General features: G+C 37.2%; 2 protein-coding genes across 2 annotated transcripts; both read right to left on the minus strand.

Moving 5' to 3' along the window:
• Positions 1-1,724: 1,724 nt before the first annotated feature.
• On the minus strand, positions 1,725-11,149 carry LOC145783151 (sodium/iodide cotransporter-like). Its single transcript, XM_082594943.1, has 5 exons — positions 10,754-11,149; positions 9,744-9,901; positions 6,278-6,489; positions 2,955-3,058; positions 1,725-2,226 (listed from the first exon to the last, which is right to left on the minus strand). Exons 2-5 carry the CDS (start codon positions 9,885-9,887, stop codon positions 1,985-1,987), a joined length of 702 nt encoding a protein of 233 aa, XP_082451069.1. The 5' UTR covers positions 9,888-9,901; positions 10,754-11,149; the 3' UTR covers positions 1,725-1,984.
• LOC145782923 (sodium-coupled monocarboxylate transporter 2-like) lies at positions 10,780-21,093 on the minus strand. Its single transcript, XM_082594683.1, has 6 exons — positions 21,036-21,093; positions 19,930-20,033; positions 18,113-18,301; positions 15,142-15,207; positions 13,705-13,824; positions 10,780-10,866 (listed from the first exon to the last, which is right to left on the minus strand). Exons 1-6 carry the CDS (start codon positions 21,091-21,093, stop codon positions 10,846-10,848), a joined length of 558 nt encoding a protein of 185 aa, XP_082450809.1. The 3' UTR covers positions 10,780-10,845.
• Positions 21,094-22,009: the final 916 nt, after the last annotated feature.

A 22,009-nucleotide genomic window follows, 5' to 3' on the forward strand; every position in this document is an offset into this window, starting at 1 on the left:
AGCCTACCTGAGCAGTTTTAAACCTGTGCTTCTCTGCATTATGTAGATCACAGTCCTAAACGAGATTCACTTCAACCTATTTATGCAGCGATAAAGAACTGTTCAATGTTTTTCGGCCCCAGAGGAGGCTCGCACGACGACGACGAATGGACAATAAGCTGATTAAAGGAAGATGTAATCAAAGTTACAGAAAGCTGGAAAGTAGGCTACTCGCAAGCTTAAGTTGTTATAGGAACTATGCATTAAATTTTTCTGGGGACGGAATGCTCCAACAACTCCGCTTCACCAGCTCAATCTTACAAACGAAATTTATTCTACTCTACGCTATGTTGCAAAGTATTCGCTAGCTGTGGGTGGTTTATTCACAAATGTATCAACAAACTCAGATATCATCGATAAGTTTGAAGTCCTATAGAAATATCATTGTATGTCTGATGTGTAGTTGTAGGCATGTGGAACAAATTTAAACAAGTTGCACAACAATGACATTTTAGATGAGTTGGTAGGCTACTTTTGAAAGAAAGCTACCCAGCAAACTTGAGCTGCAAACCGGAACGCATCACCCCATGATATCTACTCAAGGAAATCATTGATTACAACTTTCGAAACACTTTTCCAAATATTTTTGTTGCTTTGAAAATTTGTTACCTAAACCAGTAGGTTACCTCCAACGGTTGCGAGTTGAAAACGTGGTTTTAGCACAAAGAATTTTTAAGATTTGTTTACGCACCACCACGACTCAAAACCCCACTTATAGCAATTTCGATTCACAACATGACTGGGACCAAGTACCAACGCGACGCAGACTTGTCAAGGGAGGAGAGGTTATCACCGACCCAAAAGCGGCTCTTGCAGGATTCCACACAACGAACAGACAAGAATTTATCAGCAAACATGCCCGCACTGCCTTAACACTAGAGAGTTTGAACAGTTTGAACAAACTATACTGCATTCTTTGGATATAGTGAATTTTTCTTGGAAGTGTCTTCATTGGGGGCCGGAAAATCGTTTTGGTACTGGACCTAAATTCTCATCTCAACGGCCGTGGCCAAAGGCACCATGTATGAGGTGTGCATGTGCACATTCTATAACAATACCGCAATTCTTTCTTAGAAAAAATACTGAGCAACAATGGCAATTTTGCTGCAAGTGTAGTCGAGTGATTTTTGTTGATTTTCATAATTATTGAAAGAAGTTTTTTCATACAGATATAATACTGTACGTTGTTTGAAATCGAAACTTTAAAGGAATTCAATTTCACGATGAGGAAAGTAGCCAAGTTCGGCTTAAGACACATGATGCAAGGCATGATACCAACTCGTTACTTGTGTTTTTGCTGAAAAATGTTTTTGGGGCCCGCTTTTAGTATTGTTTCCCGACCAGTCATGATTTCTCTCGGAGGCCCTGTATCCAGGTGGGCGTTGGTGCGTTTCATCATGGCCCCCTGTAATTCTTCAAAATGTGACAAATCTGGCCTTACCTGTAGTCGGCCATGGTTTCATCTGTTTTCGAACTAGCGTCGGGATTTTTGATTAACATTAAACCAACAGGAAGCGACATCTTCTCTTTGTTCGAAAGTAATGCTCATACAGATCGCAAACCATATAATTAACTATGTGCTATCTTTCGTCCACCAAAAGTATTGGAAGGTTGGTGTGTTTTAAATGATTAGACAAACCTAGAATTGATACCATGTTAGTCCATGAGTATTGAGTATTGTAGTGTATTTGTGAAATACTTCATTGAATATTTGTAAAATTTGATTGCAATTACCCGTTTCTATTATAAACTTGGTGCACAGATAGTTGAAACGTTAGAGCATCTGTAGCGAAAAGCAAGTGTAGATTGTAGAAACTGATGCGAAAAACATCATTGTTTTCATAAAGAGCACCAAAGCTTTGAAAGTCTATACATAACATACCAAAGCTGCACCTTTAATTAGACAAAGCGATCAATATAGAAGTTTTAACTCTTTAAAAGAATGTTAAATGTTGGTTTCTTTTGTGGTTTCACTTTCATCGAAATAGATCTCTTTTTTATTGTCGGTCTCAAGTTCTAAAGGAAAGTTTTCCGATGTGTCACTATCTTCCTTCGATTTGGTTTCACTAGTTGAAGTGTAATGAGGTACGCCAAATCGAAAAAAGTCTCTAACTTTGGCCGGAAAAATCGGATGAGAAATTATTGGAACAAAGAGCGTAGGATCAGCATTCGCAGGCTTGTTTGGACCTGGTAAAATAATGTTTCTTTTTAAAAAGTAAATTCGTTCGGTGGTAAAGAAATTCTTAAACTTTAAAGTGATTTGAATATGTTAACCATGTTATGACATCATTAGTGTTTTCATTTCATAAAAAAAATGACAGTGTAGGCCTATGGCAACTTTATAAACAAAAGTGTTAAGCATTGGTGTTCCTTCATTAGCCGTAGGCTATCCATCAAAACATATCCAAACAAACTAGTTCAACAAATATAAAAAAGGTGTAAATACATCAGTCAAATAAAATATATACAAAAGTTACACAGTAAATGCTATTAATACTACATAAAGTGCTCAATGCCAAGCAAAAAGCCAAGCAGAGCGACCTACATCAAATATAGTTACTACTCACTAAAAACCTTTACAGCCTATTTCACCCTAAAAGGGGGATCATCAGAAGGTCCTTATTCAAATAGAATTGGTAACCATGCTATTCTATTTGAATAAGGACCTTCTGATGATCCCCCTTTTAAGGTGAAACAGGCTGTAAAGTTTTTAATGAATAGTAACTATATTTGATGTAAAAAAAGTTACTGCATTCCTAAGAATTTTCTTGTAAGTTTTTTTATTTCGCTTATTTTCAAGCTTACAACTTATCAGTCAGTCTGGATCCATGCTTATTAATGGAACAGCTACAAGCAATAGGCTGCTGTCAGCTAAAAGAAAAAAAAAAGATACGAGTATTAGTCTAATAAGTTACCTGTGATGAAAGACGCAATGAGACCAACAGCTATTGTCAACAACGACGAGAGAGGTGCGTAATAGAGATATGAAATTGCATACAGCGTTGATTCTATTCCATAGCTGCAAAAAGTGACCCGTGAGTTTCTCAAAGATGTCATATCATCTTCACCCGTTGAACAAAAGCTATAGTGGACATACAGAAATGTGTCCAACTGTCTTACCATTGGCTGCACTCTCACTTCAAAGCATTTTCAAATGACCAGTGGAACGAAAAATTCTCAAAATATCAATAGTAATGCAATCGCCACAACACTAAAGATTTTTCGAATTCTTTTGTTAAACCAAAAATTTTGCATACAAAAAGAGTTGTTTTTGTGTGGCCTATATGCATAGGCATTGATTTTATAGATTAATTGATTGATTGATTATATGGTGTATTTTGTTGTGCAATATCGTGTCAGCTAAATATTAGGCCTATATGACAAAGCACACATAACGATCATAATTCAGAAAGAAAAGTAATAAATATAGTATACTGTATCATTCAAGTTAGCAAATATTTCAAATAAACTTCAACAAATCTCGGTCTTCACATAGCCGTATTACTTTTGCTAGCCCAGTCTGAATATCGTTTTCAAGTTTTGCTATCTTCTTTAGCACGCTTTTTTAAATCAGAGAAGAGGAACGTTGTCAGCGAAATGGCCTCAATAGTTTGCTATGTTCTATGCTGTATGTCAGGGGTCACCATACTACGGCCCGTGGGCCTGAACCAGCCCGCGGACTGATTTCATCCGGCCCGCCACGTGCTGCGCAAATAACAGCTGCACTACAACTGTTAAGGAAAAAAGTTACCAAACTTTTGTAAAGGACTGACGTTGCTGTTGAGCTACACACAACCTGCTATTGATTTTTCCATATCGTTTCTTCTCATGACACAATTCTGGCAAATAGCAATATTAGTTGCCTATGCCTATCACAAATTATTTGAAGTTCTACAAATTATCATAGATTCTAAAACTAAAATAAGAATTGTTTTTATAGTAAAAACAGAGAGAGACTGTTCACCAATTTGTTTTTATAATAATACTTTTTCTATAATACCGGTAATAGAAAAACAGCCAGACACTGTTATAAATTCTGTACATGTGCTTCCCTTAGCAACAGTCTTTGGCTTTTCCTTTTTGTGTAATAGAGACTTCTTTGTTAAAATTGTTCGTTCTTATAGTTCGTTGTTGTATGTTGAATTTGCACATTTTTCCACCAGGCAGCCTACATGTTGGTGTTCCATTTTTATCATTGAGCCTCCACAAATGGGGACAGCCTAGGCCAAATTTGGAAAGATGTAATGTTATTTCAAGAGCACGATGCCCTGTAGTGTATCACAGCAGGGAATAACTTTTCCAGCAACCTTTCGATTTTCATCACAACTTTGCTATTCCACAGCTGACTTTGTTATTTATTGTGCTCAATTCAAGTCAATGGAGATTCTAAATCAGGGATGTCCAACCTTTTATTATAGTGGGCCGCATCGACACTTGAAATAATTCAATGGGCCGCAGAAACTATTAAATTTAAAAAAAATGGGTACATAAAGTAACAATTAAAAACCATTAATTTCATCTTTGAATATAGGAACAAATATCAAACACATAGAAAGAAACAAAAAATTATTTCTACAATGTTTTTGGCATTGTTTTCCAGCTAAGATGTTATCAACATTTGCATTAAAGGACGTTGTCTTGATTCTTAGGATGTTTGCTAAGTGTTTGTCGGTCGGTCTGTTTCTTTCTGCAGTTTTTTATGTTTTTCATGGATGAAAATAACTGCTCGCAACAATATGTGCTGCTCCACATGCACAATATTTTTTTGGACAAACTAACTAATTTGTTAAATTCATTACATGAATGTAATTCCTTATAAAATAAAGGAAGAGTGTGTTCCCTGTGGAAAGTTTTCAAATTTTCTCGACTTTGCAGTTCAATCAGTTCAAGTTGGAACTCGGGTGGCGCTTTACCACACTGAAGGGAAACTGGGTCATTGAATAATTTTAATTTAATTTCAATCTTTTCGAAGTCAGAAAATCTGACTGTAAATTCTTCAAGTAAATCTTCAATTCTACAAGCAGACCAGTAACTGAGCATTATTTTTCGTACAAACAAGTAACTTGTAACAAGTTTGTACAAACATAGCCTACAAACAAGTAACTACAAGCAAACCAGTAACTTAGCATACTTTTCATAGTTTACAGATCAGTCTTGAGCTTTTTCAGATAGACAATTGCGACAGCTTTCAGTTGTGCTATGAAAAGTTTTAATTTCCTGGTAAAGCTACTTATTCGCTCGAACATTGAACTACACAACTAACCTTTCCCTTGTAAATGCAAATTAAGCTCAGCTAGCATTTCTGTGATGTCAACTTAGAAAGACAAATCATTCTTCATTTTCTATCAAGTTCACATTTTGTTTCTTTTTCTCCATGAACTGTTTTATTTCGAGTAACAATAATTGAATTTTTTTTTTAGGTGGCTGCTCTACTGAGCCATCGGACTTTAGATATAATCGGACCTATAAGGTATATAGGCCTAATTCTGTTGCTCCCATAGGCCTACTATACTATTACTACGCCCTTAAAAACTGACTGGTACATTTTAATTAGGCTAAAAATTCAAAGTTCAAAATGCTACTTGGAGTGAAAATGATTGGCGGCTGCACAAAAATCCCAGGCGGCGCAGGTTGGACATCCCTGTTCTAAATAGTTGTATATTTTTTCGCATATCTTTTATTTGCATATGGCCCGCAGCTGTTAATCGCGCAGCAATCCAGCCCTCAAAGAAAAAAGTTTGGTGACCCCTGCTGTATGTGAATAACTTTTTTTGTTGTCAACTTCTGTCATCATTTCAACCAGACTGCCAAACTAGCCATACTAGAACTGAAGCATCGATGTGAAAATTCTAATCTTACAGCGTTTAATACGAATACAAGCCAATAGCTGGAGCGCTTGTATGGAGTACCATGGCTGTTACTGTAACTCATCTCATGTGCAATAGAAAATGTAGTAATTAGTTTTCCTCAAATGAGAGACATTTTATTTTTGCGTGTGTGACAAGCTCACAATTCAATTTTGACTTGCTTTCATGCTGATTTACGTTGTTTATCAACATTGCACAGAACACATTTCAACATTATCTAAAAGCTTAAATGATTGTAGCTTGATTTGACCGCACGTTGTTGATGGGCTACAAATCGACATCATTGTGTCAGCAGAGAGTACAGCAGTATACGATTAACAGATTGAATTAACTTAGACGACATATAGTGATGTCATGAACAGCAGTCTCACCTTTCAGAAAAGTTGGTTGATACAAGCGTCGTTGGTTGGAAGCTCTCAGTATTCGTAAATGTCTGGGTTGTGTTAAAAGTCATCTCATTGGAACATCCATCAATAGATGCTGGAAGTGCGCGATTTGCAATTGCTGATTTCCCATAAAGAAAGCTACAAAGCCCAATCCATAAAGATATTCCAGTGGCAAATATCTGTCCTATTATCACACCCTATTATTAAAAAAATAACATTATTAAAAGTAACTGTTATTGATCAAATCAAATGTCCTTTATCAAAACGTAAATACTTTGCATTACAAAAACTAACATTAATTTTCGTAACTACAGTAGGCCTATCCTCTACTTTTGACATTCTGGAAAATTTAACTGATTCCACAGGGGTTTATCAATCTCCCATAAACCCATCGAAAATTAATTGTCATCGGCTCTAAAGAAGATAAGCCAGCAAAAATTCATATTTTTATGTTTTTCAGACCCGCCTGGAACACATTTTCAATTATAACTATCTAATTAAAACTACAAGCAGAACCAATGAGTAAAGCGTAGTATTGCGGACGAGCCGTTAAAAACAGATAAAGATAAATTGATAAAAGGTAAATTGATTAAATTGATAAAAGGTTGATATCAAAAACAAATTAGCATCTTAAAATGGTCTATAACAGTGCTACTCAAACTTTTTTATGCCGTGTACCGGTTGAGCACCTTCCATCACTTGGCGTCCCGGTCAAGTTGCGAAAAAAGACAAAAGCAGAGTCATTGTTACTTTTGTAACAAATACACAAAAAAAAGTAACACTTTTAGTAATGGTCTTTCGAATTTTGATACGAAGTGCGCGCTTGCTTATTTGCAACCAGCTTATCCAATTGCGGTTCAATGGAAGACATTAATGCTACCGGTAGAGGAGCATGGATATCCAACGCGTTTCTGTGTTTTCCCTTTAAACAGCTCATGGTAGAAAAGCCGGCTTCACATAGGTATGTAGAAGGGAATGGAAGCAGTGTTTTAATAGCCATGGTAGGCTACACAGTCTCGGATATTCTGCTTTTATTTTGACCCAGAAGCTTGCAAGGGAGTTTGATTCAAAAGATTTTCGCAAACCTTCATCAGCAGATAGATCCAATAATTCATCTTTTACATCGACACTTATATTTAACTCAGGGGTGTGCAACCTTTATTACAAGAGGGCCAGATATGAATAATTGGGTGAAACCGCGGGCCGCACGTTTATTTAACATATGATTTCTAGTAGTTGCAGGCACAAAAGAGTAGTTTTTTTTGTTATTTATATTATTCTTATATTAGGGGTTATCTCCTTCCAGAATTTTTTTGTTTGTTTGTCGTATCCAGGCTTACACCCGGTGGTTGAAGATTTAGATTAAGTGGACGGGAAGCCAAGGAAGCCAATCTTCGTGTCCACCTTCTGGCATGCCTTTAAGTGTCCTGCCACAGACACAGCCGCATGCTCTTGAGCGGTGTCGAACCGGCGCCCTTTCGATTGCCGTTCCAGTGTTCTCACCACTCGGCTATGCAGCTTCCAGAAATAATAAGTTAGGACGCATAAATTTCTGAAGAAAACTGCTATTCAAATTTATTGTCACACCGTCTACGAGCTCAGTGAGAAGTTTGCAGCTGGCTTCTTTTCTCGATGGCTTTTTCCAAATTTACTTTAATAGAGGTGATCGCAATTCGAAGTCCATTTTCCAAGTGTTCGTCTGTCAGAACCTATCAATAGGGAGATTTCATGACGCCCGTTTTAAAAAAAAATGTTTGCACAAATACGTTGAGCCAAAAAGTGCCATTTTTGAAGCCATGGATTTTTCAAATGTGGAAATTAAGTCATCTTATTTGAAATGTTTTCGGTAAAAATTGCCAAGATTCATTTTTAAATACTTTGCTTTCAAATCCGTTTTCTCTTGAAGATCAATCAGTTCAAGTTATATCTTCTGGTGCTTTGTTAATGTCTGTGTTGAATGGCGAGGCGAATATACCAAACAAATGTTCATGATATTTGAAGTCCTTCAAACGAGCCAAAAATTCATACAACAATTTTTCAAGTTGGTCAGCAAATTCAGTTTTCTTCTCAGGATGCATTCTATAATTTCTTAAAGTTGGAAAGTGGAAAAGATTTCCTGTCTGTACGTGAGCTTTCCAAAGTCGTACTTTGTTCATAATGCCTTTTATGTGACCATACATTTTTACGTTCCAAATAATTAAATACGATGGATTAGCGGTGGCCGGTGGGAGACTTCTAAAATGGTTAACAGAAGGTGCGAAATTTACAATAATCCACTCCACAATGAATTGTTCAAACGTACCAGACTAAACTAAATTACCGTATAAACATGTTTCGCGGAAGGCACACAATTCAAAATTGGCACATCTTCGCGGGCCACATAATTTTTCTTCGCGGGCCGCATTTGGCCCGCGGGCCGCACGTTGCACACCCCTGATTTAACTTTTCTACGTTTACAGTTGGTGCAAATGGGTTTCGAAACCATTCATTTCCTCTTCGTGGATCTTTTTGTTCAGGAAAATAATGTTGAATACGTACCACCAAATTTGACAAATGTTCTGTGGCAGTATCTTGAACACATTTAACGTCCAAATTGTCTCCAGCATCGTCAATAACAGTACCGGTAGCTAACTTAGGAAACATGTCGTAAATTTTAAATACGATGGATCACATTTTCGAACAAATGTTGAACGACTTCTTTTTAAAGTCAGCACCTCAGTGCTTCCAGCATTACTTTCGTTTGAATCAGAATCATCATGTAGGTCTGAAACTGATTGTCTCTGTTTCATATATTTGTCCATAGGACCACGCTTTGCCATTTTTAAAACTTAGCTGAAACTACTTTTTATAGGCTAATATGGGCTAACAGCTAACTCACTTTCTAAAAAAGAACAAGGTTTATAGCTTCAACAAATCTATGTAAAAACGTGCTCAACTCACTACAATCATCTGGTATTTTAAAGTCAGATTGGGGCCGATCGATTGAGCCTCTCACTTCTCTGCTCGTTACTGGACGCTGCAGGTATAGTCAAGCACGTGGAAACAGCACAAACACACAAAAAGTATGATCATCTCGCATCGAACATTGCGATACTTTGTTGAAATAATGGATAACAATTACGAAATAACATTTCTTTGTGAGGTAACTGGAAGTCGTCGTAGTAGCGGGTCACCAAACAGTCTATAGCTGGGAAAGCAGATTGAACATTATCGTTGCCTAAAAATTATTCTATAGACGTTCTGATCAACATAAAACAATATACTCAATTTACAATTTCTCCTAACTGACCGCGTACCAGCAGCCAAGTGCTCGCGTACCGGCACCGGTACGCGTACCGGCGTTTGAGTAGCACTGGTCTATAAATATTATACGAGTTTTAAAATTTAGCATAAGATAGGTGAGCATTGCTGTACAATAGAAATAATTAGCCTAATGTATTTCTTAACTTACTTTTGTTGTTGCCCAAGGAAAAAATAAACCTAAACTAAACAGCCCCAAAATTGGACCTGATACTGCTCCTGAAAATGTACGTAGGATTCGAATGACTGTACCATCAAGGTAACCGACAACCATAGCTACCGACATTACCGTCATTCCGAAACAAACCACTGTCAAAAAAGAGAAAGTCCAATAATTTCATGAGCTACATTCCAACTGGGATAGTATAAAAACTTTCTTTTTAAAAAGATACAAAATTTTGTTACAAACAAATGAAAACAAAACAAATACTTTTGTGTTGAATCAAAATATTGCGTTTAGAAACATTTTCCTAGCATTTTTGGTGCAACACTCTTTTAAGCCTAAATATCGATTTGTTTCAAATTCACAACAAAACGAAATCACTTTTCTAAAATCGAAATCACAACAAAAGATTTTGTATCAAAACAAACCATATAGCCCAATGGATACGCGCTCGACTCAAGATCACGCGCTGCTGGTTCGACTCTCGGAGAGTGCGCTTGAGCAACTCATTTCAGGACTATTTTCCGTTCAGTGGCACTTAATGTATGGAATAATTCCCCGGCAACAACATTACAACAATGGGAAAACTTCACTCTGTCAATCTCAGTAACCGGCCCTGTATCAAGAGCCTTTACAAGTATGCGAAACTACCAGGAATAGCCTATCAAGACTTTGTCAGTCCAAGGATAAAGATTCAAAACCAACCAACCAGAATATAAGCTTATAAGGAAATTGAAGTAATGTATAATTTCGTGAAAACATTATGGTTGACATTATATAACTTTGTGCTCACATGATCTCTGCGTGGTTTTGTTAGCTGAAGCTACGTGAATTGTTTGTCTTACCTTTTATTGCACGAGTGACTCATGCTACAATTCATATTTCGGTATGGTTTCTTTACCTAACTTTTTTATTAGATTGTGCAAAATCTTTCAAGTTAATTGACTCATCTTTTTACTTTGTGCATATCAACAAATTACATAAATTATGAAACGTACCAATTATTTTACTGATGGTAATCTTTGCAGCTTGAGTTAAATTTGGCTTTTGAGGAATAACAAAATCTTCTATCAGTAGAACAGCCAAAGAATTAATCCCTGAAGATACTGTACTGAAATGAGACAAAAGCGTTTAGGGGATTTATTGCCAGACCCCGCTAAAGTCAATAAAGTCATAAAAGTAAGGGCTTTATTAAATTTGAAAAATACTGCAAAGTAGGCCTAACCTGGGTTTTGGTTGTTCAGAAATATTTTCAACCAGTTTTATGGACGGATGGATGGTGACTTACTTTTAGTTGAATGTGAAACAAAACGTAGGCTACATAAAAAATCAAAAAAAAAATCATACAGTGTGCATTGTGCAACTGCGTATGTGTATCCAATGAGAGATTGCCAAAAACGTAGCTCTGCAAAGGCGTAAAAGGTCGTCGAGTCTGCACTCTCTCAGTCAAACAGATGTAAAAAAGGAGGTATTGCGCTTTTAAATGGCAAATTGACACAATGAAGAAGAAGAAAGAAGATTAAAAAATAAAATAAAGTTCGACAGTCATTGGTCAAAATAAAGTTAGACATTTCAAAAAAAATCAAAAGCTCATGAATTATTATCTTGGAAATTGTTCATTCATTTATTTAATTTTGAAGAAGCATTAAACAAGAAATATTTTTTATACGGTACGGTCTTTATGTCTTCACTTTTCAAGATCAAAATTGGTTAAAATTAACGAGCCAATTTTGTGCGTATTTGAACTACGACAAGCATTGTATTTTTTCATAAAGTTTAAGTCGTATTTTTTTTATCGATATACACATTTTCCTTACATTGTTCACCACAAACTGTGAATAGGCATGGGCTAATAATTTCTACAATTTTTGTATGTTGTCTTTTACGCAACCTTATAATCATAATATGTGTATTAATGTTTCTCAGCAGCCGATTTGTAGCAAGAATTGACAGCGATAGACACCGTGTTTCGCCCATGAGGCTGGGCTCGTCAGTATCGCACCACTTTTTGTTAAACTGTTTTATTCGCATCAACAGCGCACGGGTACAAATAATTGACACGGCGAGAGAGCACAAACAAACATAGCCAGGTCGAAGACTTTCAGAAACCGGCCTGCCACACCCCGCGGCGGCGGGGAGCGGCGTGATTTAGGGGTGACGATGCACCCGGAGGGGTAAGTCCACCAGCTTAGGTCGCGGGGGCCAGGCTGGGGAGCGAGGTACCTGTGGAGGGAGAGTGTGGATCGAAAACGTTACATGACCCGTCCGCAAATTTAGAATGGCGGAGCGGGCCAGGGAGACAGGCTCTTTCTGCATTGCCCAGAAAGATGGCCTGCGACGGGCCGGGCGACCCGTCGCGTGTGGACGCTGGAACCGGCAGTAATTGACCGCCGGGCGGCGCCCACGTCTCCCTCACGCGAAATTGGGGTCTACCACGAGGAAGAGAGTCAACTACTTAAGGATAATTTGGCTCTCGTGGCAAACAAATTTCAAATAAAAATGTGGAGCAGAGGCTCGATTAATCAATAGAAACAAAAAATATAGGTGGGATTGTAATACATACTCACTGGAGAAGAGTAAGCTTTGATTCGGCGAGCACGGATGTGCACTGGCCAGACGTTGACGCAGGTTCGCCCAGCTGGGTCGGGGAGGCTAGTGATTGAAACCAGAGGCACTGATAGGCTACATTACCAGGAAAAAGTAAAAAATTGGGGTGGAAATTTTGAGGCTACATCGAGTTGATCAGGGGATCGTGTTGATCAATGCGTTGAAAGCAGAGCGAGGTTGATCCGAGCGGGCAAGAACAGCGTTACATGGCGAAGGCAGCGTAAGATAATTCGAAACAATTGATTGATTAATACATAGAGATATAGTGATGATTGAAGTTACTTAATTGCTGTTAAACCAGTCTCGATTCACAATGTACATTAGATATTTTATTCCTTTCCTTTGTTCATTTTTGAATGCTTGGGTTTGATGAGACTGGAGCATTATAAAAAAGATGACACTGGTTTATAGACATAAGTTGATGATATAAGTTGATGAATTTTAAGACAATTGATATAAGGTTATGACGTCTAAACGGTTTGCTGTCTTGCGCGCTCAGATACTTACTGCAACGTTTCTGTTATTGGGGAATAAGTTTCTGATCGCTGAAGTCGTCTTGACAATTTCATTAAGCTTAGGGTACGATTTGCTTAGTTTTGCGCAAAATGTGGTCAAACTATCTTTCTCAAAGCTCAATCGGCTTCAAGAGTTCGCTTTGCGCACCATCGTTTGTGTCTGGAATATTAGTAACAGGACAATGCAAAGGACCTTTTACTTGTGTAGCAGCTTGGTCTGGTATGTCAGGGTCAGGGAAATACTTGTGGAATTCTTGCATCCAATCTCCCAAGTAGGCATTTTTATTAACTTTCAATTTATTTCTTTTGTTATATAGTGTTGGAGTGGACTTAGAGATGATGAATTAAAAAAATTATTATTTTTTAATTTTTTTCATGGCCCCCTTGAAAAGGGCTCATTGCCCAGTAGGAGGCCATGGCCCTCAGGTTGAGAACCCCTGCAATACATCAATGTGCTTATTTCGACAATGCACATTCTAGAAAGCTTTTCCATTAAGATACAATTTACCAAAAAAAATAATATGAAATAGGCCACTAACATAATTAAATCTCAACGCTTTACTTAAAGGTACTTCATAGAAATTTAAAGAATAAGCTATTCCTGCTGATTCAGTGATTCAATTTTTATTCTGGACCAACTGTATAGTGAGATCTTCACACACGTAAAGTTAATAGCTTGCTGACAGATATGGCCCAAAATAAAAACATCGTGTATTAAGTTTAAGCCAGTAGATTTTGAACGATTAAAAAAAAACTTTTTTTTTAATGTTATCTTTTTATTGTATTGAATACGTCAAATCTTTGATAAATAAATAATAAGCATTTACCAAAGTGGTGTAAAAGGTGCAAATAAGACTTGTCATAATAATTGTTGCCTTCAGTCCAAATGGTGTAACAGCACTTAAAGCGATTCCAGGGATATAAACAGTCATTGACATATAAAAAACCTACACATAAAGCGAAAAGTTAAAACAGCAACAAATGTGATGGCTTGGCCACAGCAAATAATAAGGCACGTGTTTGTTTTTAAGTTTCTTATAATTTGAAGTAAGACAGACATTGAGTTTAAACTTAATTTCAATTGTTCACAAGAGAGGACTGAGGTAGCTAAAATGCCAAATGAAATTTTTGGAAAAATCCAAAGGAAATATCAAAGTCAATATTGGCACATCTCGATAAGGATATTTTATTCATAAAATTTGCAAGCATCTGGATATTTTCATATGTTGAAAATAAGTTGAAAAGGTATTTCAAATCTTATGAACTAAACTTGCAGGCAACAATTTCAGGTGAGCATGTTGATATTGCAAGTTATACGTTTAAAGCATTACTTTCAATATTGGAGCACATTGGATTGGAATATACTTTTCCTAAAATATGCAAACATCTGAATGTTTTCTGCTTAAATTTTTCTAACCTTCAACAAATTACACGATTGTTTCTTAACTCTCTCCCTTTAAATCATACTCAATTTTAGTGGATTTTTTAAATTTTACATGCATTAAATTTCACACAAAAATATAGTTTTGATTATTTGAGTAAAAAATCAAAAATAAGTTCAGTCTTAAAGAAATTTTGAAACATGCTAAAAGTTCTTGCACAAATTTGTATTAAATTTTGTTAAACTTTCGACTAATTGAATAGCTTAAGGGTGTGGTTGCACTTTGTTTGAAATTTGCATAACTATTATTAGAGCAAACAATCAAAAATGTTCAATTTTAATGAAATTATTAAAACATGCTGAAAGATTTTGCCCAAATTTTTATTAAATTTTGTTAAATTTTTGATTAATCGAATAGTTTAAGGGTGCCGTTGCACGTTATTTGACATTTGCATAACCATTATTTGAGTAAAAAAAAAATAAGTCCAATCTTAATGAATGAAATGTTCTGAAAGTTCTTGGCCAAATTTTTATCAAATTTGCCCGAATGTTTGACTGATTAAAAAGTTTGGGGGTGCGGTTGCACCCCTAGATCCTACGATTATGAAGCAGTTTACTGTTACTCTGTATCCAAAATTTTCCACAATCTGCATGTGCATGAGGAATTGCACTCGTTGGAAAATTTCTTATCTGCAATTGATTCTTATTTGTGTGATTGCTCATTGAGCGATGAGCATGTAAACTTTGTCGCTTACGCCAGTCTTCTCTGGTATTTTTAGTTTGCTGGTAAGCCACAAGAAATATATCTACAACTTAAAATATCATCAACAATCGTAAACCTTTCAACATTTATTTGTAAAAAAACACAATTAATATAACGTACCATTGAAACGCATGAGATCACAGTGGCTAACTTCCTGACCCTGCTATGGAAGCGAAGTTCAAGGTACTAAAGAATGCAAACATGTTGTTAAATCAAACGACATAGTTTTTTGTGTTAGAAGATATGAACTTGTTTTTTTTTTATCTCCAGCTGCAGCTGATGGCTCCAGAACCAATTAATTGCAATTTATTATATTTCAAAATAATCGTAGTTGTTGTCGTCATCGTCATAGTCAGTGCTGTATTCGAGGGTATACGGCGGTATACGCAGTATGCTCTCTGCTTTTTCGAGCAACTATTAGTATACCCTCCGGTTTTCCAAAGAGAATGCGTATGCTATCCTTAATTCTTGACAACTACTAACTAACTACTTAACTCTTTGAGGACCATTAATAATGTGAGCTGTTTGATGTTTATTAATTGCAATGGACCATCTGTGGCTATCAATTTACCTCTAAAAAATATGTAAGATCCTGGCTGCTAAACCACCGATCAGCTAAAGCAGGGGTGTGCAACGTGTGGCCCGCGGGCTAAATGCGGCCCGCAAAGAAAAATTGTGCGGCCCGCGTAGATGTGCCAATTTTGAATTGTGTCTTTGGAAAGCTCACATACAGACAGGAAATCGTTTCCACTTTCCAACTTTGAGAGACAATGGAATGCATTTTTAGAAGAAAACTGAATTTGCAGACCAACTTGAAAAATTGTATGACTTTTGGCTCCTTTCAAGAACTTCAAATCTCATGAACATTTGTTTGGTATTCTCTTCGCCATTCAACACAGACGTTGACAAACCACAAGCTGATATCCAACTTGAACTGATTGATCTTCAAGATAAAACGGATTTGAAAGTAAAGTATTTAGCAATGAATCTTGGCGATTTTTACCGAAAACATCTTACACAAGGTGACTTTCCACATTTGAAAAAATTCATGGCTTCAAAAATGGCTCTTTTTGGCTCAACGTATTTGTGCGAACAACTTTTTTCTAAAATGGACGTCATGAAATCTCCTTATCGAGCGGTTCTGACAGACGAACACTTTGAAAATGGACCTCGAATTGAGAGCGCTTCTATTAAAGTAAATTTGGAAAAAGTCGTCGAAAAAAGAAGCCTGCTGCAAATTTCTCACTGAATTCGTTTAAAGTCGGTGTGACAATAAATTTGAATAGCAGTTTTCTTCAGAAATTTATGAGTCTTAACTTATTGTTTCTGCAAGGAGATAACCCCTAATAATGTTAAAAGAATAACATGAATAACAAAAAAACTACTTTTTTTGTGCCTGTTAGAAAGCATATGTTAAATAAACGTGCGGCCCGCGATTTCACAAGTTATATTTATATCTGGCCCTCCTGTAATAAAGGTTGCACACCCCTGAGCTAAAGATATATAGCCGAGCTGACTGCATAGCCAGCTGCATTGCCAAGTGGTGAGAGCCCTGGAACGGCACTCGAAAGGCGCCGGTTCGATACCGCTCACGAGCATGCGGCTGTGTCTTTGGCAGGACATTTTAAGGCATGCTTGAAGGTGGACACGAAGATTGACTTCCTTGTCTTCCCGTCCACTTAATCTAAATCTTCAACCACCAGGTCTAAGCCTGGATGCGACAACAACAAGCTAAGAATACTAGATCCCAAATTTGTAAAGAGGTTAAAGATGTAGACTGTTTGGAATGTACTTATAGAAAAATAAGCAATTGTGTACCTCTCGTCCAATTTTGATGTTGATAATTTATGTTATGGTAGAAATAGAAGTTTGCAAGTTGTGTATTATTTATCATTTTGGCAAATTTGACAGTATACCCTGTGCTTTTTTTACAAATACAGCACTGGTCATAGTGTGAGCCTATTGGGCCGAGGGTCTACCCCTTTACCACACCTAATTTATGATGTTCCAAGACTAAGCTGGAAAGCTATTAGAGACCAGCCATTCTTTTGCATTAACATTAAAACACGCAACATCACCATCATCATCCAAAACACCCAGATGAAGTAATCTATACTGTCTGCTCCTTAGCACCACATTCACAAGTAGAGAGTGAAGCCATTCCCCATAGGTGCATGGCTGAGTGGAACAGCATTACGCCCATATGGAGACGATTGAGGGGCACCCATGCCTGTCTTTGCAGTGCCAGGCCGGTGAGACGGGTGTCGGCATTGGGGATGAACGAATGGAGTCTGGTGGTATTTAACTTCCATTGAGAGTTCCATTTATGATCCACCCAATTAGCTTCAAATATATTTTGTCCCTCAGCTTCGTTGATCAGAAGTTGAGCGGCTGGCAGGAATGAGTGTTTTGATTTTAGTCGACAGGGGTGCTCTCTTGGGGAAGCAGGGGCCTTGGATTGGAGAGGACGGTTGGGCTCCAACGCCCGTCGACCGAGAGACAAAGTGTTTTCTTCAAAAGATTGTCCAATGATGTAGGACGGAGGCCGCCCGTCACTGTGCTCAGAGCGGTATTGATGGCAGTGTCGATGATGTGGCAGTGAGCACTGCAGCACCAAACAGGTGGGCAGTACTCTTCTGAGGAGTAGACAAGGGTGAGGGCTGCTATACGAAAATAATAATTTGGCATAGGACGATTGAATTGGTGTAAACTATATCTAGATCGTTAGGATACCATTCCACATGTTAAAGGCATACTTTATTAGCCTATATCATATGTCAACCTATAGATCAGAAAACAACTTCTTACAGCCAAGAGTAGACATTATAGCAAAGGCTTAGAATAAATTTCATTTGTAAAAGCATCATTTTAATGGGTGTTCCTTTTCAATCCAAAGCTGCATTAATAATAGGTACGTGGTTAATTTTAATTTCAACTTTAGCCATGATTTTAGAACACAACAGTATATTCTAAAAGCTTTGGTATAATTTTTTTTTAATTTTTGTAAAAAGTTTTTGTAAACCAGTACAGTCATACAAAAATTAAATAAGCTTAGCTACAGTTATCTATATGTTGGTAATAATTTCCTCACCTGGTTTACTGTCGATAGATTCAAACGATGAACCAAAGGAATATACAGCACGCATGCAACAATCGTTGGTATGACACTTCCCACAGCAAGCCATGCCATGATCAAGCCAAACAAATATGTTTCTGCTGGATATGCAATCACTAGAATTGCTGATATAAACGTCACCGATATAGAAAGGCCCAGTGGAATCTGAAAATCAAGGTACAACAAATTGGTGTCACTTTTCCAGATGCCGTGAAGTCTGTCACAAAATTCCATTTCAAAACTATAATAGGCTATATTTAATTTGGTTGTGTTTTTGGTTTGGTTTTAATTTAGTTTGGTTGTCAGTTTCAGCAGCAGCTTCATCTTTAAAACATTACGTGTCAAGCGCTAGAAGCAGAGTGTCTAGCACTCTAACCTTCTATCAACTATGGGTGCCAATATTTGCACAGCCTACGCTGAGAGGCAGTTAGCTGCAACGATATGTTGTTTGTTAGCTTCACAAAGTAGAAGTGCAGGGGCTGACACATATAGCTATTTTGATTTTAGTCAGCTGGAATGTTAACCTGAAGAGCCATGGACGTTTTAGCAAAGCGAACGGCTCGGCCCAGCTTCCTGTGAACAAGAGAAAGAGTGGCCTCGTCTTTGCATGTTGGATGTCTGCAACACTGGTTGCTTAAACGTATGACATGCAGACATCTCAAAAATGGTCACAAAAAGCGAAAGGTTTTGGTGACGGCAGAATCAAAGTAGTGATAATAGTCACTACCCAAACAGCACAACTCGTCATTTTTACATTGATTTAACGTCGTCAAACGATTGTGCTGTCTGGATAAGCACTGTGACACCAAACATGTGTGCTATATTTTACATAAGAAACAATAAAATATTACGGCTGCTGTGCGTATTGTTTCAGTATCTGCTTCCCAACTACAGCCTGCCATCTCATGTTTACAATTTTGTTGTCTTTGCTGCAATCAAACCCGAAGAATTAGTCGCAAAGAAACTAATTAATAAAAGAAACCACTGCACAAACGAAAAAAAAGGAAAGACCATTTAGCGCTCGCAACTGAGTTTTTGCTCCACTGATCTGCTACAAACATGTCTTAGAAAGTCGTGAGGACGTCAAAAGGAATGCAGAATTGAAGTTAAATGCACCCAAGCGTTTTCCTTCATCTGACCAAACTTTACCCTACCGGAGTTGTCATTTTGAGTGAAGCGTTGGTGTGTGTCTCATTGGTGTTTTTCCACACATCCCCTTTTTTTTAGCAAAACCGCATAGAAATAGCAAGTTTTTCTTCATCCAAAGCGTGGTGCTCTTCTTTGTCGTGTAAGCCTCTGGGGCCGACGGTCTATCCTTTTACCGCCCCAGACTCACGATGTTTCTGGACTGAACCGGAAGGCTACTAGAGAGCAGCCAGTCTTTGGTTTCATCCTCCAAGACATTCTACACCATTAGATGACCTGAAGATAGTTGTCGTTGATGATGTGGTAGGCAGTCTGTTTCTCAGCATCACATTCAAAAGAGCTGAAAAAACCCAACGCCCGTACGAAGACGGTTGAGGCACACCCACCCCTGTCTCGGTAGCGTCAAACCGACGGGACAGGTGTTGGGTTTCTATGGTGCTGAGGAACAGAATGTTTGGGAATCTAGTGATTGTATGCTTTTTATGTGAAATCTTTACGCAGTTCGGTTAACAAATGGTAGTTGCTTTGGTATTTAACGTGACAATGTGAAAGAAATTTGGGGTATTTTATTATGCAAAGCATGCAAGCACATGTTGACATTTCTAACAAACTTATATCAAAACTAATAAACAGTAGAAATAATATACCGGCGACATTTGTCTTTCTCCAAAGTAGTATGCATCTGTGTTGCTTTTTTTTCTATCTTTGATTGCGTAGTAGATTCCAATTAATATCGCAGTCACAAGAGAGCCTTTAAACGTCAAATAGTTCTTCTAATAATTTTACACCATAGATATGTTAGCCTATACCAGCAACTTACAAAACAAGTAAGTAATAAACTTCCAACTTCCACTAATTTCTTACTGGTGTATGGTACTTTTATTTTTCTCCTTCTAATCAATATTTAAAAACTGTTATTAACGAGTAAAAACTGTAGACATAAATTTTTTTCTATTATTTTGCAAAACTTTAGATTTAATTTCATCAGCGTTTTGCGAACTCCAAAGGCAATTCAAAGTTTTTCAAATGGGTCACCACGACTGTTAATTTGTTAACATGGAACTGAAATGACGCCATTATTTAATCTTTTTTTTTGAAAAATTAGTGCTTCAAATTTCAACACAAAAAGTTGATTGGTTTGGTTTTAAATCTTTATCCTCGGACTGACAAAGCCTTCGTAGGTTATTCCTGGTAGTTTTGCATGCTTATAGAGACTTTTGACACAGGACCAGTTACGGAGATTGACAGAGTGGATTTCCTCCTGTTGTTGAAGTGTTGTTACCGAGGAATTATTTCATCTGCTTGGTGCCGCTGAATGAAGAACATTCCTGAAATGGGGTGCTCAAGCGTACGCCCCGAGAACCGAACTAGCGACGCGTGATCTTGAGTCAAGCGCGTAAACACTGAGCTAAGGGGGCGGACAAAAGCATTGCATTGGCGTATGTAGAGCGGGATACTTAGTCAACTGCGCCTTATCAAAAAATACCTTATAAAGGCACTGTCTGCCGTTTAAAATTTCCTTTTAACTCTACCACTACACACACGAAAAGTCATTATGACAAGTTTCAACTGGGTTGCTTTTAGTTCAAAAGTCAAAGTCTCCATCACAACATAGGAACATAGGTTAGTCAAGATGTAAAAAGTAATAAAGTTAAATTTTATTCACTTTCAATTACATGTATGAAGTAATGTATACACATCCACTGCCGAACCAATAGCACACAACAATTTAGATGCAGAGTGAACATCTTACATCCAAAGACGACAAAATCAACAGTTCCAAAACTTTTAATATCTTCATTTTGTTCCATCTTTGCTTCTTTGCTACAGAAAGCACGTTGACGTGAAAGCACTTGTTCAGGAAACTTATTATTCGACGGCTAAGTTTTCTTTAAAAAATAATTACAATGCTTAACCCATCTTCGTAACGTCAGTTCAAACTGAGAGAACTGCAATCACACATATTTCATAAAAAAAACTTCTTTAAGAAAAAAAATATTTTACTTCAAGTTACACCTACCTGAAACTACCTTGAAAAAATGAACAATTGCTCGGATTCGGGGATATAGAGTAATATACGATTGTACGTCCTGTTTTTTTTGTTTTACTGCATGATATTCGTCCATACGATATAAAATTTTACGAGAAGGAAGTTTAATTGAAGCTCGCAAACGTTGTAAATCACTGCAACTGAACAAACAATGCTTCATCATAGATGTCGTGACAAAAAGATATAAAATAAAGTAGGAACGCTTCAGAGCAACTGAATAAACAGAGTTTTAAAAGTAACTTTTTCATGCAATAGTTTCACATTTCAGCTTGGCTCATATGATGAAGGACCTTACCAATAACTTCCATTGACATCGTCTCGTCGTTTCCAGTGCAGTATTTACTGCGCACCTTGTCAAATATTGTGGACTGCTAACGGTCAAACAATTGTTAATCGAACATAAATGTTGGGCTACATTAAACATCTTCAGCACACGGCAGAGCATTATATAACTTCGTGCAAACAATGCAAACTATCCATAATAGAGAATTATCTAATACGAATTTTGGATGTAGGCTATATTTTGTCCTCTTAATCGTTTGTTTTTCTTACAAACAGATGGTAGAAAGGATGTTGTAATGTTTTCACATTGTTTCTTCTGTAGTACTTGCTCAGATATATCACAAATAACAACGAATGATCTTGTAGCAGGTAGACGTATATGAACGCATTCAAAA

Source organism: Aplidium turbinatum, chromosome 14, assembly GCF_918807975.1.
Source record: "Aplidium turbinatum chromosome 14, kaAplTurb1.1, whole genome shotgun sequence".
NCBI lineage: Eukaryota > Metazoa > Chordata > Ascidiacea > Aplousobranchia > Polyclinidae > Aplidium > Aplidium turbinatum.